Here is an 18,770-nt window from a genome sequence, read left to right as displayed (position 1 = left end):
CCTATACATGGCTGCCTTCTGGTGTTTCCTAAAAGTTACATAATTACTCATCTCCTTAACATCTGATGGAAGGGTGTTCCACAGGGTCGATGCCACTACCAAGAAGGCCCTCTGTGATGGAAATCATGTGCTGATTGGACAAAGAGAGGCAGTGATGTTGGCCCCACGGCCGCTGCTCCAATGCAGACTTCTCTGCTGCTCTTGCTGTTGGTAATCTATCAAACAAAGCACATACCAAAAGCCAGGGAAGCATCCTGTATAGGCATGCACTTAGGACTGCTAATTAAGCTGTCCACTTCTTTGGACTAAAGTGGTACCCATTGCAGAATGTGCTATCTACCCTCTCACTTCAGACCAAATCAGTCCGTTTGTACTGTGGTGGTCTTGAATGACAAACATACACATGGGTTGGATCCTGTGAACTGTTTATAATCTAAGGGTGGTTCTCCTATCCCTCACTTCACCTCCCCATTGCCTGTTTTTGCCCCATGATGGAAGATCTGCCTGTAAACGTATGCATATTCATGCTGCTTATAGAGGCTGGTGCCCCTCCTTGCGTTGCTTGCCAGTCCCACCTGCCCCCACCTCACTTACCTTTACTCACTCAAGCCCCATATCCTCACAGCTCCTCTGTCTCTCTCCATTCCTGTTTTATACAAACCTCTGCTATTGTTTAAAACTGACATTCTAAAACATGCCTTTTCTTTTGCTCCCCTCCTCTTCCACTTTTAAGATTGTGGTGAAGCACTACAAATCCTCCAATTGGGGCTGCATGATGACAGTCTTACATTTGTATGTATATAAGAAGAAAGGATAGATTGACTCTGTGTGCTGAGTTAGTGTGCTTTTAATGCTTTTTAAGGTGGTAGCTAGGCTCTTAAAGATGCATGTCTTATCCTTGAAGTTGACAGAAACATCTTCACGATATGCAAGGAAGATTTCAGGCACCACTGCTCTGCAGGAAGCACTGAAAGAGAAACAGCAGCACATTGAGCAGCTCCTGGCTGAGAGGGACCTGGAGAGAGCAGAGGTTGCTAAGGCCACCAGCCATGTTGGGGAAGTAGAGCAGCAGCTGGCATTGGCCCGAGATGGCCATGATCAGGTAGGCCCTTTACCCATTGAAATGTGGATTGTTCTGTTTCCTAGTGCAAGAGGATGGATAAGTAAAAAGGCTCTGCCAAAAACTGAGAGAGAAGTTTTGCTTGGGTCTGTTAAAGAGACTCCATCATTAACATGGAAAAAATGACCCTTACCATCCAACCCCAAACACTTTCTGCACTGGCCAGGATAAACACATTAATTCTGCATTAGCTCAATTTTGATAAGGCATGTTGTTACTTTCTTGATGCAGGCAAATTCAAGGCGTTAAACCACATATACTGATTTTAAGTAAATGGGTGGCTTGTCTAATATGCATCTTTGTTCATCAGCGAATACTGGAAATGGAGGCTAAGATGGACCAGTTGAGGGCTTTGGTTGAAGCCGCTGACAGAGAAAAGGTGGAACTGCTTAACCAACTGGAGGAAGAAAGAAGGTATGCTAAATTTGTAATTTGAAGGTATGCAGAAAGCTGTATTTTGACATTTTAGAACAAATTATAATTCTTGGTACTCATTGTGTGGCATTGAGTAAATCATCCTTATAAGTACTTGATGGTGATGCTGATGGAGAACAAAAAGATTGTGGGGCTGGTGAGGAAGAAGAGAAGAAACGAGGCTGGCTAGGTTCCTTTTCCATCTTTGCTGTTGATTTAGTGTGTAACCTCCAGAAATTTCCCCTCTCTGTATCTGTACTACAGGCTCAAATCAGTTTTATTCCACTTTTAGCTGTAAAGGCCTTCCTCAAATCATCTTGGGAATTGCAGCTAGATTAGGATGATTATTTCTTTAGAAATCTCTTGTCTGTCTTCCTTGGGAGGAGGGAATATGCTGTCTAATCTCTGTTCCTCATTTCTGTAAAAACTGGGAATATTAGCATAGCTAACTTTGCAGGGTTCTAGAGATGAACCAGATAAAGGTGGGAGGTAATTTTGCATCTGAAAACAGTTTTGTAAGTGTACTAATACTCTTCAGAAAGTTTTTGAGCAGACTTACTGCTTTATATTTATATTGTACAGCAGTAAGGCATAAACTATTGCAAGTCATGGAAATTCCAGTTCAGTGACTGCTTTAACTTTGTCCCTGGTTGGCCTTGAGCAAGTTGCCAAGCAACCTAATAGTACCAGTGTACTTGGCTGGTACACATTCACTGAACTGGCATTTTGCAGCTCAAGAAATACTCAGGGCTTCGGACATCTAGTATTTCCTCCACTTCCACATACCCTTGTAACTTGTAACTGAGCAGCCTCAGAAGCAGAAAAAACTATGGAGTCATCAGAAACTGCTGATAAGTGCAGATTTGAAATTGAGTCTCTCTGCATCCCACAGACAAACTAGCTGAGATTCCTGCATTGCAGGGGGTTGGACTAGATGACCCTTGGGTCCCTTCCAACTCTATGATTCTATGAAACCTGTAGAATTCTGCTCCTGCTATGGGTCTTGTGTTTACTATAGAATTTTGAGTAACTTCAGAGAAATGTCATGCAATGCTCACACACGATGTAGTAAATAGGATTTTCATCACATGCAAGGGCTTTCCTGTGGGAGGTATTTTGGTGCCCAGCGCAAGAAGTTCATATGGCTAATTAATATAGAGAACAATCTACTGTGAACTCCTGTGAAAGACAGTTTGAAATGAATGAGTTGATTGTTAGTGTTTTTTCATGGCCTTTGCTTGTTTCCATGATGGTTCAACAAGAAAACTTCCCGGTGGGTTAACATAACAGTCTAGGGAGCCATCCATTCTAGCATTCTGCTCTCACACTGGCCATACAGTTGCCTTTGGGAAGCCCACAAGGACGACATAAGAGCAATAGCAACCCCCCCCCCCACTTCTGATTCCCAGCAGTTGGTATTCAGAGGCATAATGCATCCAAAAGTGGAGACAGAACACACCCATTCCAGTAGGTTGTCAGTTCTCCATGTGACTAATCTCTGCTCATAAAGGTAAAGGTAAAGGGACCCCTGACCATTAGGTCCAGTCGTGGCGGACTCTGGGGTTGCAGCGCTCATCTCGCTTTATTGGCCAAGGGAGCCGGCGTACAGCTTCCGGGTCATGTGGCCAGCATGACTAAGCCGCTTCTGGCGAACCCGAGCAGTGCACGGAAACGCCGTTTACCTTCCCACCGGAGTGGTACCTATTGATCTACTTGCACTTTGACGTGCTTTCAAACTACTAGGTTGGCAGGAGCAGGGACAGAGCAACGGGAGCTCACCCCGTCGCAGGGATTCGAACCGCCGACCTGATTGGCAACCCCTAGGCTCTGTGGTTTAACCCACAGCACCACCTGCGTCCCAATTTCTGCTCATAATGGCACCCAAAATGCGGTCTCCGCCAGTCTTCAGCAGCAGCTTACCTCTTTTCACCCACTTCACCCTTTGTTGAGGCTGCAGCAATGAAGAGCGGTGTTCTCATCGGAACTGCTCCTTTCCTCTGGAAATGTGTTGGCTATGAATTTCACTGTGGTTAAGGTAAAGAAGATATATTTTCCCTGCGAACTCCCACATGCTTCCAGGGATTGCCAAAGACATAGATAAACATTTCTCTATATTTAAATGGCTTTGAGTTGTATAAATTTCCAGAGGTGTAACAACAAAGATGTGCTGTGTATAGACCAGCTGTGTAATACAATCCACTTGTTAGCCTCAATGGCCTGTTTTGGAGGATGTAACATATACCAAGGGAAGAATTATATCTAGAACAGTTGAAAGAACTGACACACCTTTTAAAAATAGCATGGTCTCAGGCACTTGGATGTGTAAACTGGCAAGTCCTTTGAGCAGTTGGGTGGACACCTGGCATCCAAGAGGAAGTACTAGATGTTCTCCTTCAGCAACAACCTGTGTTTGAAGAGGGCATTGACTGTTCATAGAATCATCTAGTCCAACCCCCTAAAATGCAGGAATCTCAACTAAAGCACCCATGACAGATGGCCATCCACCCTCTGCTTAAAAACCTCCAAGGACGGAGAGCCTGCACCCTCCCGAGGGAGACTGTCCCATTGTCAATCAACTCTTACCATCAGAAGGTTTTTCCAAATGTTTAGTTGGAATCTCCTTTCTTGTAACTTGAAGCCATGGGTTCGAGTCCTACCTCCCAAAGCAGGAGAAAACAAGCTTGCTCCATCTTACATGTGACAGCCCTTAAGATACTTGAAGATAGCTATCATATCTCCTCCTAGTCTCTTCTTTTCCAGGCCAAACATACCCAGCTCCTTCAAACATTCCTCATAAGGCTTGGTGTTATGAGACAGTGGAAGAGGATTGGCCCTCTGATGTCACCTGACATCAGATGTCCCCCCTGAGGCTGCAGAAGTAATGGATGCTGTATGCTGTATGCATGCCCCAGCCGGAATTGCCTTTGTTTTCCATAAAGGGAGCAGGGATCCATTGCCTCCTTCTAATTCTATAGTGCGTCTAGTCTGTACCTTTCCATGGCCAGGAGACTGTCACTTGGTAATGACAATACAGAAGTGACTTTCTCGGTGGTGGCACCTGCTCTTTGGGTTGTGCCCCTCCCCTTGGGTAGCTCTAATTCTTAATTCTTAGACTTCTTTCTTTTGTGTAGTGCTCAGTTTTAATCTATGCTATATAGTTTTATTCTTTTTTTACTTGGTTTCTTTTGATAGTTTTTTTTTATTTGATAGTTGTATACTTTATGTTGACCACCTAGAGCTCTTTTATTACATGGTATATAAATTTGAATGAGTAAAATAAGGTAGCTGTAATGCTTTATTACCTCCCCCTCAAAAAAGTGAGCAGATCTGTTTCCTTCTCTTCTTCCTTGCAGGAAGGTTGAAGACCTCCAATTCCGTGTAGAAGAGGAATCTATTACAAAAGGCGATTTAGAGGTAAAATGCCTCCAGCTCTGCAAAGTTGATTGTATGGCTTAGGATTATTCTAGCTACTACTATTGCAGATTATAAACAGACGAAGATTACAGGATTTTATGCTTGACAGTCCAGAAATTCACAAGACAAATAGAGATACTGTTATATTCTTTACTGGAATATATTCTAAAGTTGTGTAGCTTGTAGGAGTACTGATGGGGTTTTTTCCTAATTCTTCATCCTGCATCTGAACAAGTAACTTAGTTTCATCCATATGTTTTTAGTTCCATCATTTATATATTTTGCAGGCACCACTCCAAAATATTTATTACAATTGCAAACTAAAAATCCAATGCTAAAGTTTTTAAAAGTTGCAGTGAATAGCTATATCCTTACTGAAATGAATGCTGAAGTTGGTATATTTTGGTATGTACATTAAGGCGCCAGTAAATAGCCCAGTCCATCATTTATAGTAAATATCACTCTGCACTTCTAGACAATGGCTTTAGTTTCTTAGACTATGTTCTATTCAAGTATTGGATAAAATGTGGATGCTGAGCATCTTCTTGCTTCATTGCCAATACACGTATTTTACCAAAATCTGTAGGCACATTGATTTGCATGTTGGGCTTAAGCAGAAAAGCTCCGTGCTTACATTGCTGTTTTGGCTCTTAATTTATAACGTCGGCTATCTTGAAGCTTCTTTAACATGTTCTTGCTTAGTCTGAAAAAAACAGAATGTTTAGTCACTGCCTTTCCCCCTGTATTATGTGCAGTGCAAAATTCAAAACTGACTTGCAGAGCCGCAAGTAGTTTCAATCTGGAAATGCTAGCCTTGTATTGAGATGTCCATTTCAAATCTTTTTTAGTTCAACTTTTACATTAGTCTTTCATACACTTTATCTAGAATTCATGGAACACTCATTTACTCTTTTCAGCCTATAGTGTTGTGTCCTTTTTGTGTTATCAGTATATACAACCCCCCCCCAATAATTTTATTATTTATTTCAATGACTTCTACCCATCTTTACTTTTTGTGGACTCAGGTTAATAAAGGGTGGAAATGTATTAACTTTCTCTCATTGAAAAGTGGCTGTTCCCTCCCCATCATCACCACAGTGAGAAGTTTTAAGTACAGTGTTATATGAAGTTGACCTTGGAAAAGTCTTAGAAATCAGTTTTGCTGGAAAACACATTGGCTACATGCCCACTTTGTATTCTGGACATAGCATACAATTCAGTTTATGTATAAGTTCTAAGAAAAGATCACACTGTGAACCTAGCCGCCCCCCCCTTGTGCATGTGTACACATTTGCACGCAGGCACACCCCCCAACAGCCTTTGGCAACCTGTGGAACTTCCGTATCCAACAGTTTCCATGGGTGGGTGTGCTTGTGAACACTCTCTCAATTTCAGGTAATTCTTGTATTATGGGGTCACTGGGAGAAGAGGAAAATCATTTCAGAGAGAAAGAGGTGCAATTCTATAAATCCATCCCAGTCTTCAGACTGAATGTACCAACTTTTTTCACTGTATTTAAACTGTAGTGTTAAGCATTCCCATGAATTTTCTTTGTTTTAATTTTGCTGATAGCAAAAGAGGCAGATTTCTGAAGATCCTGAGAATGTAAGAGGACATCTGAATGTGTGGAGATACTCCCCCCAACCCATTTTAACACAGACAGTTTACCAGTAAAACTTCTTTTTGATGATGATGTATTTAAACCACTAATGAAATAATCTGCTGTTGGGGCCTAAGCTTCCGTGTTTGTGTGCATGTAGTTGTGAGAACCACGGCAGCATTCTAAATGTAGGATCTTGTGTAATTCTTGTTAAAAAATAATGCTGTATTCATAGATTTGGTTTGTGTTTTATACCCAGTCCTCAAGCTTCACACAGTGCTCTTAATTCTAAAGCCTTGTGATCTTTTTTTGTAGGCAGTTAATCCTGGGTTCTGTTTAAAACCAGCAAAAGGCTTAGCCTCTACCAAAATTCTGTTGGCCAGCCTAGGAGCTCTGACATATGTTCAGTGGATGGCAGTTCAGGAGATGAGACTCCCATGTTCCATGAGAAGAGAGAAAGGCAAAAAGGAGAAGATAAAAATTTTATCCTTCAATTAGCATATCTCCCGCCTGTTCAGTTTTAAATGTTTGAGAGAAATAGTTTCACTTCATTACATGGAAGATTCTCTTCCCTGCTTGACTTGTTTTGCTTGTTGCAAAGGGAAAAAGTTAGTGGCTTTTCTAAGATCCCCAGGGACGCAACCGAAACAAAATAGAAATATGAAGCTTGTTTTCAGCTGTGCGTTCTTCCATGTTCCATTTGCACAGAGCTAAGTGTAGCAAACTTGGTCTCTTCTGTTCTTCAAAATCAGGCCATGGTGTGTTCAAATAAATCTGCATGCAATCTGTCCCTTTCCCCCTTTTCTTTTTTTGGATACTTTGTGCTTTCCTCATGCTCTGATTTCTTTTATATGCTGGTTGCCTCCTTTCACTTTTAATGTATGGTAGCAGGCATCTTGCCGCTTAGGCGTCTTTGTTTTTCCAGGAAGCTTGCTGAAGTGCTAGCTGCTGGCTTTTTATCTGAGCGTTTGCTAAAAGGTTGATGCCACATCTTCTAGGGTTCTCAGCCTCCCAGGACAGGGGATTTGGAATGATCACCACCCCATTTATTCCAGTTTGTACCTGTAGAAAGGTGCTAGAGCAGAAATATTTTTCCTAGTTGTCTGATGCTCCTTTGCATTTACAACATCATAATTGTATACATTTAGGGTATGAAGGTTTTCATGGTATTGAAAGGGAAAACTGCCTTGTTGACTTACAATGTCTGAAGGCCAAACTGCTAGGAGAAGCACAAGGCAACAGCTAGTAAAAAGCTTGTCAGCTCTACGCAGAAAGAAGAAAGAGTCCTGGAGTCCACTTTGCATGATGAAACCTTATTCCAAAATAAATTAGTTAAGTTTTTAAGGTGCTAAAGGACACTGATTTTCCCCCCTGCAACCGACTAATGCACCTGCCCCTCTGGGAGTTTTTATGCAGAAATAAAGTTATAGATTTTATACTGAGGGCCCAAAATAGTGGGTGGGATATTTTTTGTAACTGCAGAGATGCAGGCCTCACACTTCAAAACTAGAGTGTATTTTTTAAAATTATCTTCTTCCATACTCCCAGTTTTGTGTGTGTCCATATTACTTGCAGCAGGTAAGACACAAGGGCAGCTGCTGCTTTTCTTCTAGAGATTTCATCCCTGCCTCTTTCTGATTTGTATCAGATCTGGAGAAATGGGAGCCATTGATGTAAAACTGAAAACAACACCTCAAAAAATTAGCTGTCTTGAGAAACATCCCTTGGAGGAAAGCATAATTCAGCATAATCTCACATTTTCGTGAGTAAAATAAAAAAAAAACTGTACAGCTATCATTTGCCTACAGGCAATTTTAAAACAGAATTTAGAAGAGAATGCCATACATGGGACCAAATTCCACCCCCATCCCCCAAAAAACCCCAGTAGAACAAGGTGATTTCTTCTTCACAGTTCTTCCTTGTAACTAATTTTTGGATTTTTACCATGGAAGAGTTTGATTTTCCCAGGGTGCTTTTGTGCCTGTCTGCAGAGTTGCCTTGCAAGCTCAGCAGTGTGCGTATGAAGAAGGAAAAGAAGGACTGACCCAGTGACTCGTTTAGATCCCCTTTTTCTTGCTCCTTTCTTTATCTGGGAAACTGAAGAGTCAGACGCTGCAATGATTTACATCTAGTCCAGTGATGGTCCTATCGAGAGGACCATCTTTTTCAAGGGGAGACTGTTGAAGGAGGGATCCCGGACCAGGTTCCCTGAAGGGCTGTGTTGCCCATACAAGCTTGCCTGAGTCCTTAAGCAGCTTCAGAGGCACTCTTTGGTCCCCTCCGTGGGCCCTACCATTGGCACATACTAAGGACAGGGCATTATCAGCAGCGGCACCACAATTATGGAATTCTCTTTGGAGAGCTCAAGTCAGCCACTTTATTTCCTTTCCTGCCTTTAGATCACGGTTGAGTAATCTGTGGCCCTCCATATGTTGTTGGAGTCCAAGCCCCACCGACAGTGGGAGTTATAGCTCAGCACCCTCTGGAGAATCATGGCTTAGCCACCCCTACTTTAAGTGAGCTGTTAAGAAGTATTTATTTTAGTAGGCATTTAGAATTTTAAAAAACTTGCCTTAATTGTTCTGTTTCTACCTCCTCTTTAGTGTTACTGGTTGTAATATTGTTTAAATTAATTGATTTTAATGATATGTGGCTTCTTCATTAGTTATACACAGCTGTAGAAAAGTGCTATTTAAATGGCAGGTAATAAAAAGAAATACGTCTCATCCAATCTTTTGGGTATACTTGGAATGGGTTGAGACTGACTGATCTTTTCCAGTTGGTATACTAGAGATGGTGACTGCTGCGTATCATGGCTGTTATTGTCCCATCACCACAAATTGTCCCTGCACCGCAAATGCAGTATGGCTGCTCTCCGGTGAAACTTTTCAGAGATGCTCCGCCAACACCGTGTTTTACTCACTTTCTAACTTCCGTTGGTTGAAATATTCTGTGCTGCAAGTGGTAAAAGGTTAGCCATACCTCATTGTTAGCAATTCCTCATTTGTTTTTTACACATAAAAAACAAGTTCTCTATTAATTAATTGAGCTCTTCAAATCAATTTATTTGAAACATTTATACCCTGCCCTTCTGGTGTAAAAATACCACTCAGGACAGCTTATAAAATAAAATACTGCTGTTTCATAAAATAATGACAAAAACGGGACAGCGTCAGCTGTTGAAAGACCAAAGAAACATTGTCTGCCTCATCAACAAAAAAGCCTGTTTAAGAAAAATGGCATTTGGTAAGTGGGGAAGAACAGGAGGGGGCCGACTGCCCGTTACAGGACCTGCTGTTCCGTAATCTGGGTGCAGCCACTGGGAATGGCCCTCTTTTGTCTCACCCAGCTGTGCCTTCAACAGCACGACACCCCCTTAGCCCCCCTCGGGACCTGTCCCCCAATCCCCACCTCATTAGCTGCATGTTCAGGACTGGCCTTAGGTGCTCACAGCGAAGGCACCTTCTCTTGGATCTGGCTAAGCCTGCCAGGCCTTCAGAGAGGGCAAACTCCAACCAGACCTTCCAGATTCACACCCAGTAATTAATTCTGGAGGTGACTCCTCTACCTGGCATGCTAGTCATGAGGTAAATAACTGCTAAATACTTTTGTCATCTATATATAATGCAGGGCTTTCTTGGAGAGCTCTTTTATGTTCCTGTACTAAAAGCAGATATTGCTTACAAGTATTCTGAGTTAAATGTCAGCAACTGAAGGCTTCAGGGCTTCTTAGGATGCTGTCCAGCCATTCATTTGTCCACCTTGCAGCAAAAGAGGTGAGCAGAAAATGGCTTCTATAGGCAAAAATAACTTCAACAAGGAGTTTGGTACTTGTTTTGACCCAGCAACTAGGTTTTCCTTGCAGTCCACTTCAAGGATGGTTATTGATGCCCTAGCACATCACCCCTCGCTGGTGCTGGTTCCAGGTTTGGAGGGGCCCTTGGACAAGGTGCCGTGTAGTGCTCCCCTCCCCAAATGAGCCTGCCTCCTCCTGCTCACGGCTGCTGCCACTATGCACTCCCATGTGCCTCTCTGGGCCCAGAAGGAAAGGAGAAGGCATGTGGGGGTTGCAAGACCCTCCTGGAGGGAACCTGGGACTTATAGTGTCAGTGTGAATGTTTTGATCTTCCACAGATGGCAGCACCTGTTTATGGTCAGGATTCATAGGCATGTCACATGATACCTGTTCAAGGCAATTGTGTCTCTTCACATCACAAAATCCCCAAATCCTCCTGCATCACTTTTTGGTTTGAAGCAATTTCCAGCTCTCTGCCTTGGGGAAGGGGGCCCTACCTTTTATCACTTCTGATCAATTTTGTAGCAGTTCTTTTTGGTGGGCATCCTGTGGTAATTCACTAATAAGATGCCCCGAGAAACCCTAGATCAATCTTTGGAAGGAATCCAAGTTACCTTTAGTCACCCCCCCCACCCCCCACCCCCGCTTAGATAAATCTGGAACTTAATGCCAATTCATACAATTTCTGCGTTTTGGGTGACAAGTGAATCTCTAATCTTCTACTCTTCTCTTAATAGTAGAAACTATTAAGTACAGCAAGACCATGAGCAGAAAAACTTGTAGGTCTCTAGGGATGTATTCAGACTTATCCATAAGATCTTTTGCCTGCTACCACAAGCCTTTATTTATTTTTAAAAGCCAGTCAGCATTTCCCAGTGAGCACCAGCAGTCTTGCAGTGGTGAAGAAGGGCTTCAGAGAGTTGAAGGGCCATCAAGTAAGTCCCCTGCTTGATGTAGGAAATCCAGAGCAAAAGCATCCCCAGCAGATGGCTGCCTAGCCTTGTCTTGAAGAGGTCCAGCGAGGGAGAACCCCACGTAGTTCATTAGTTCCATTGCCCAACTACTCCTGCTGTTTAGAAGTCCAGCCAAAATCTCTTCTCCAATAATTTAGGGGAGGCCATAGATCTAGTCCTGCCCTCTGGAACAGCACAGAACAAGTCTTTGCCCTCAGGTATTTGAATCACATCTTACAAAGCATTAACTATTCTAATTTGTGCTGATAATTGTCACACTGATAAATAACTTTGGCTGCATGACTTTACCTTGCCATTTCTTCTTTTTCTTTTTCTTCTTCTTCTTCTTCTTCTTCTTCTTCTTCTTCTTCTTCTTCTCCATGCTCCTTTGTCTCTCTGTGTGCACATCTTTTCTCTCAACATATCAGCCATTTGTCGTCACACACTTTCAAGTCGGTCTTTCTCACCTGCAACATCACCTTGTTTGTTTTTTCTTTTTTGGTTTTGTTACCCACATGCCTCTTTTGCTGCTCATCACTGGTAGAAGACAACTGGTGGCACATCCTGCATGTAGCTCCTCTTTCCTCTTGTGCTGGCATGTGATGGTGGCACTGTTGTGTTCTCTTCCTTTCCCTTTTTACTAACAGACGCAGACCAAACTGGAGCATGCGCGCATTAAGGAGCTTGAACAGAGCCTGCTCTTTGAAAAGACCAAAGCTGAGAAACTCCAGAGGGAGTTAGAAGACACTAGGGTAATGAACTTCACTGTTTTAAATGAACAAGACCTGATTTTGGTTTTGGGTTTTTCCGTGATGGGGAAGGTTCCTGAGGCTGAAGCTGAATGGGCATAAGATGTCTGGGGAGAAGATTGGATATGTCACCCTGTCTTCTACTGCCATTACACTGTTAAGAGTACAGTGGTGTTGGGTACAATTAAACATACAATTAATTTCTTAAAATGGCTTTCTTACTGTAACAAAATCCAGGTAAGATACTTTCAAATGAAAGAGTAGAGAATAACACATCCAAAAGCACATCCACAGTGAGTGAAGACCTTGCAATTCTACACAGTCATTCCTCAGCTGATGATAAAATAGTTTGTTGTGAAGACTAATTTTGATGTTTTGGTTCAGTTTAGTGGTGATTCTTCCTGCAGTGATTGATGTTGTAAGGAAAGGGCTTTAAAAGTTCTTGGATAGCTCAGTGCCGCTTTGGTTACTTGTGGGGCTTGTACGGAAACGTGACCTTTTGTGAAGAACCTGAGGGGATGGAGTTGTATCGTTATCCATTTCTACACCTGCTGCCATTTGTCTTGGTTAGAAGCAGCATCCCCAGTCCTTAAGCTGTTTCCAATAAGAGCTCTGCTGAAGACAGTAAAGTTAGATGAGGCAAACTTTCCCCCTACACCCTTGGTGCTTCATCTGAATCTGGATCACTTCAGACAGTCAGGGTTTGAAAATATTTGTAGCTGTGCCCTGAACTTCTGTTTTGTACTTTTTAGCAGACATAACACAACTTTTATTTGAATATTTTGCTTTGAAATGGAATAGTTTGTGGCCAGAACCTGAAGCATTTCTTTAACTTTGAGCCTCTGTCAGTTAGACATCTCACTTCTGGAGGTCAAAACCTGATTCTTAACTTCAGGCATGTCAACTTGCTGCATCCTGCTCCAAAACGTACTTGCAGCTTATCAAATCATCTTTCTTTTGCATCTGATTAAGACTCTTAACCAAATGGATCATTTTCATCCCAGTCAGGAATGTGCCAGTGTCCAGATATTAGCACGTGAAACTTGTTCAGAGTCTCTTGGGGGGGGGGGGGGAGAGACTTGACAAAGTTTAGAGTGAGCTTGGGTTTGGATGGCGGTAGCTTTGTTTATAGGACTGGGAAGGGAAACTCTTGTCTGTCTACCACAGCCAGGATTTTATGAAAAGCTTGTTTTCATTTATTCTAGATGCTTTACATCCTTCTTCACCATCCTGGATGATTTGGACTAGAACACTTAATCAGTCCTATCCAGCACATACAGTCATACCTCATGTTGCATCTGCTTCAGGTTACGTCTTTTCAAGTTGCATCCCATGGCAACCCGGAAGTACCGGAACAGTTACTTCCTGGTTTTGCCGCTCGCGCATGTGCAGAAGTGCTAAATCATGCCACTCATGTGCGCAGACATGGCACTTCTGGATGCGAAGGCTTTGAGTTGTGGACGTGCCTCTGGGACGGATAACGTCCACAACTCAAGGTTCCACTGTATACGTTTTTAGTATAATCCTAAAAATGTAAAGGAAATGTTAATCTAAGGCCCCTTTTAGTACGGTTGAAAGGGCCATGACCACATTCTGCCTCCAGTTCCAGCCAGAGCTAGATCTGCCTTGTGCTTTACAAACTGTCAAAATGTGCTGCCGTTCTAAGCTTTTGACTTAACCTGTTTTGTATTATCACTAACTTCAGTCAGATAACCTACAGATCAGTTGGAGCTAAAGTGTAATTTTTAATATACCTGAGCACTATGTGCTTTTGGAGGCAAAGACTTTTTTAAAAGAACAACTAAATGATGGTCATGAAGCTGTTATAGGCACATGTTCAGTAGCTTTTAATTTATCATCCCTTGACTTCAATTTGCAATATCACCAAAGGTGGAAATTTAAAATACTGTATTTTTTGCACCATAACACTCACTTTTTTCCTCCTAAAAAGTAAGGAGAAATGTCTGTGTGTGTTATGGAGAGAATGCCTACGGGTGGCATGCCTACGGATTTTCCTCCTCTAAAAACTACGTGCGTGTTATGGTCGGGTGCGTGTTAGAGAGCGAAAAATACGGTAGATTGCCAAGATTTAGTTAACCTTCCAGAAACCCTCCTGGGAAGTGCTAGAAAAGACAAGTTACTGTCCTGAGGAAGTGATCAGCAAACCTCTCCACTCTTAAATGAAATCCACTGTTTTAACCATTTCTGCCCTCTTTTGTTTTTTTTTTAATGCTTCTGATGCTAGGTGGCCACTGTATCAGAAAAATCTAGGATAATGGAACTGGAAAGAGATCTAGTACTGCGGCAGAAAGAAGTAACTGAGTTACGAGCAAGATTAGAGTCCAGTAAGCCAGTCAGCAACGTGGACACGTCTCTCTCACTGCTGCAAGAAATCAGCACACTGCAAGAGAAGATGGCACTGCTAAGCAAGGAGCATCAGGATGAGGTGAAGTCACTGAAAGAGAAGGTTGGAATCAGTGAAGAGTCATTCCATAAGGAAATTAAAACCTTGTTGGCATCCAATGAAAAGATGTTGAAAGAGAACGAGTCCCTGAAAATGAAGCTGGATGCTGCCCACAAGGAGAATTCAGATGTGATTGAGTTATGGAAATCCAAGCTGGAGTCTGCCACTGCTTCACATCATCAAGCAATGGAAGAGCTGAAGACCTCTTTCAGCAAAGGAGTTGGGGCTCAGACAGCTGAATTTGCAGAGCTCAAGACCCAGATTGAGAAGATGAGAGTGGAGCATCAGCGCGAAACATCCAACCTGAAACTAAAGCAAGAAAACGAGAGGCTGCATCTCCTAAAGGAGGTTGAAACTCTGAAAGAGAAGCTGCTGGAAGTCACAGAGGACAAGGAGAGAAGCTTGGAGGTCTTGAACACCAAATTAGAAAGTGCTGAAGATCAGCATTTGGTGGAAATGGAAGACACACTGAACAAGTTGCAGGAGGCCGAGATAAAGGTAAAGACACTAGAGGGGCTCCAGGCCAGGTGCACAGAACAAGCCAAGGAGATTGATAATCTTAAAGCAAAGATCAAAGGCACTGAAACAAAGCTCTTGGAACTAGATGCTCTTCAGATGGCAAGTTCTGAAGGTAAACTGGAGCTGGAGAAGCTTAGCAAGGAGCTTGAGGCAGCTGAAAAAAAGATACAGAGTTTAGAGAATGACAGGAATAATGAAAGTAGCCAGGTTTGTACCAACATCCATCCATCCATTTATTTTTTTCATTTTTAAAAAACTTTTATTTATGCTGTTTTGTGGTAGTCTGTTCTTAGAGAAAAGGTGTTATGAAATATTATTTAGTGATGAGTTTTTAAAAATCCAGACATAAAACATATCTATCAGTGGGCAGACAGAACAAAGTCCTTCATGCAGTGCCTAAACTATGTCGTTGCTGCCCCAAGACGGCTCTCAGGGCCACTGCTTAGATGGCTTTCAATGGTGCTTAGGCGATGTCTTGAAGGATAAATGTCAAGGGCTACTAGTCATGATGGCTAGATGCTGCCTGCTGGTTTGAATTCCAGTTGCTGGGAACCAACAGGAAAATGCATTTATGCCCATGTTTTGCTTATGGGCCTGCTGTGGGCTTGTGGCTGGCCACTATGGAAAAATAGGATGGTGGGCTAGGTGTGTTTTTATTTTGAGTACTATTTTGGTATATGTGTTAACTATTCAGGCAGCAATGAGCACACTTCCTGTTTGTATTGCAACCTACCAGAGTTTTAATCCAGTCTAGAAATCTGCTTGTTGCAACTCCAGAGTTCAGAGTCTGCCTGAACTGCTTATTGGCTCCTGGGAATTCTGCCCAGGGTGAGATGCAGAGGAAGTGTTGGGCTCCGATGCTCCCTCCATCCTCTGCCTTGACCGAGAAGCCATTTTGGCATATAAGCAGTATATAGAATAATATTATAGCAACAACAGAAATACTATATTTCCCTATGAGAGAAGTGAAAGATCTTTAAGAGAGAGAGGTTGTTTTTCTTGAATTAGGAAAAAAATAGGTTTTGATTTTCCTAGTTATTTATTGTTCTTAGTTATGCAGGGCTCCTAGTGGTGCTTTGTGCAGCTACTGAGCATGTGGACACCTGCTTAGCTTTAGCAGTGCTGTAGCACCAGGTGCTCTCAGGATTTACAAGTTCCAACTAGAGCAAATAGCTAGCAGGTTTCCTTCTTGCACAATTAAACACTGTGATAATAACAGTGCTTGTAATGCCCTCTCACAAAACCTCCTCACATGATAACTTAGATACTAGCTTTTACATATTTCCTTTCAGGCATCAATTGTTTTTTTAAAGTCCTGTGGAATTGCAGGTTTCCTGCAAGCTGAACAGTTAAACCTTTATCATTAGAAGGCTGTTCATGACCTCTGCAACTGACCATAATTTCAGTCATGGGAATGAATGTATGTCCAATGTCACAAATGCTTATTGTTTCACAGTGTGATCAAAGCAAATACTTGCACAATCTTAAGATCAGAAGTAGGCCCCATTAATTTCAGTGGACTAGCCATTTAGTATTTAGTATTTACTAAGACAATTTAAAAAATTCAGTAATCATGATTATATTCCTAATGCAAAAATGAAAATATACATGATACTTCCGAACACAATTCTAATTTAGTTTACATACCATTTTCTGTTTAGTTTATATTCATGCATTTTGTTTATTTTTATTATTTTTAATACTTTTTATTATTAATATTAACTCCTTTTTATTATTATTTAATACTTCAACAAAATCCTTTGTTTTGTCCTTTTGTAACTCTTTTATTTTCACACAACATAATAATCCTTGCTAGGCTGTTAGTCTGGTCAAAGAACTACAAGCGAAAGAGCAAAAGATTCTTGATCTTGAAAATCACTTGGGTGAAGTAAATCAGCTTAAAGATTCTTTGGGAAAGGAGCTTGAAGATTTGGTAAGTAGCTGGTGGAAATTTCACCTGCACCCCCTGAGCTATGCTTTGCAGCTTTTATAATTGGGATTTATTGGAAGTTTCAGATCTAGTCATCTTTACATCCACCTGTGTCTTTGGCAAAATTGGACGGGAAACTATTAGCTCTCTTGTTGATTAAAACTCTGTGGCTTGAAATGTTGCCTTGTAGTAAATCCTAAAAACATAATGAAGTGCCTTTCTGCACCATCTATTGGATTCCACTGGTATCTTTGTATCTGGGCAAGAGCCATGTCTTTTGTTTCCCACTCGTTGCTCATGGTCCACATGTTGCTGGTCTGCCTTTCTCAGGGTCACTGCAATTTTGGGAGTATTAAAAGCTCAATATTTTATTAACCTAGGAAGCTGCATTGTATAGAGTAGGACCACTGCTCTTTCTATGCAGTCTGCAGCACAATTAGTTGCATGCAAAACATGGGTCCCAGTGCTGGGCTGCAGCCCTTATGAGCATCTGACAGAAAGCAAAGACATCTCCATTAGTGGCTGACACTCCACACAGACGCTTATATCTGAAAATAGAAGCAACGATGTACTCACTCCTCGTGCCTCCCAGTCTATTGTGCACTTATGGATAAGTGTGATGTTGGACTAAGTGGCAATTGCCACAGACCAAGAAAAGTGTTATAACAACACATGGTCCATAATGTTTTTTTTTTTTTTATAACAGCACATCATTCAATAGGGTACAGGCATCTGTCTGTGCAACAGCCCACATGTTACAGATTTGGGAAAACCCAAAGCTGTTGGTTTTAACATAAAATAAGGAGGAGTTCTGCTTCCCAGATGCTCTCTCAGACTCGAAATACACCAAGTCAGAGTTTTCTCCATTGGTCTGTAGCAAAGGTCATTCTGTTGTCCACAGTTTTCAGGTGACTTCATGTCCTTTTCACATGCCCTGTAAAGAAGAATGAGGTGCTGTGAAGATCCTGTGTTGTTGGCTTAAAGGTGTATTGAACCAATTACAGTATATCTTTTAAAAAATCAATGTAGTACCTTACCATATTAAGCCAAATGGTTAAATGTGATTTTTTTTCCCTACCTCCCAGAAAGAAAAATTTACTGAGGCTGGTGATGAGGCAGAAAGTATACAAAAATCTATGCAAGGTATGGTTCCTAAGAATGCAATTAAATCTTTTTAAATGAGTGTGGCAGACAGACAGAATTGCTTCCTTTTATCATACATGCCTTATTCTAAATGTAATGTGACATTGTTTAAAAATCTAACCAGTGCTAACATTTTATTCCCATAGAAACTGTTGAAAAACTAAACCAAAAAGAACAACAATTTGCACACATGTCATCTGAACTGGATCAGCTGAGATCTAACTTGGCAGGTAAGAGAAGGTGACTAGGTTGAAATATTGGGGTTTTTTATAGTACATTTTCATGTGATGTTCCAACCATTACATGTGGCACATTTTATTTTATTCATAAATTCTGGACAAACAACAGGAATGTTACAGGTTTCTTTTTGGTAATTTTATCCTACCTTTAATGCAACCTGAAAGACAATTCTAAAAACAGCATCAAGAAATCCACCACAGGGCATGTGACACCTGGCCTCTTGAAAATGAAGCCTAGATCTTGAAGTTTAGCCTCCTGGCTGCTTAGACATTTGTCGCCACCCTAGATCTAGACAACATTGCTGGAAGGTCAGATCCCCTTCCCAGGACCCCTCGTCTCTGCCCCTTTCCTCAGCCTCTGGGCTGGACTTGCTGGTGCTCCTCTCCTTCCTAGTGGTCGGCTCCCACCCACCCTCTGAGACGGGGCTT

General features: G+C 41.9%; 1 protein-coding gene across 41 annotated transcripts in view; it reads left to right on the top strand.

Annotated features, from left to right (window-relative positions):
- The window catches only part of CLIP1 (CAP-Gly domain containing linker protein 1), a 103,854-nt gene that overhangs the window by 36,846 nt on the left and 48,238 nt on the right, over positions 1-18,770 (top strand). For 10 of the 41 annotated variants that reach the window (XM_083716790.1, XM_083716776.1, XM_083716773.1 and 7 more), the window contains exons 6-14: positions 905-1,102; positions 1,431-1,534; positions 4,888-4,948; positions 6,521-6,553; positions 11,945-12,049; positions 14,292-15,236; positions 16,846-16,962; positions 18,045-18,102; positions 18,249-18,332. In XM_083716790.1, coding sequence (XP_083572916.1) covers positions 905-1,102; positions 1,431-1,534; positions 4,888-4,948; positions 6,521-6,553; positions 11,945-12,049; positions 14,292-15,236; positions 16,846-16,962; positions 18,045-18,102; positions 18,249-18,332 — 1,705 coding nt within the window. The remainder of the gene's footprint in view (positions 1-904; positions 1,103-1,430; positions 1,535-4,887; positions 4,949-6,520; positions 6,554-11,944; positions 12,050-14,291; positions 15,237-16,845; positions 16,963-18,044; positions 18,103-18,248; positions 18,333-18,770) is intronic. The other 31 variants (XM_083716783.1, XM_083716781.1, XM_083716793.1 and 28 more) reach the window with 8 other exon arrangements.

The sequence above is a fragment of the Podarcis gaigeae genome (assembly GCF_964106915.1).
Source record: "Podarcis gaigeae genome assembly, chromosome: 16".
Lineage (NCBI taxonomy): Eukaryota > Metazoa > Chordata > Lepidosauria > Squamata > Lacertidae > Podarcis > Podarcis gaigeae.
This window is presented reverse-complemented; position numbering and strand designations above follow the sequence as displayed.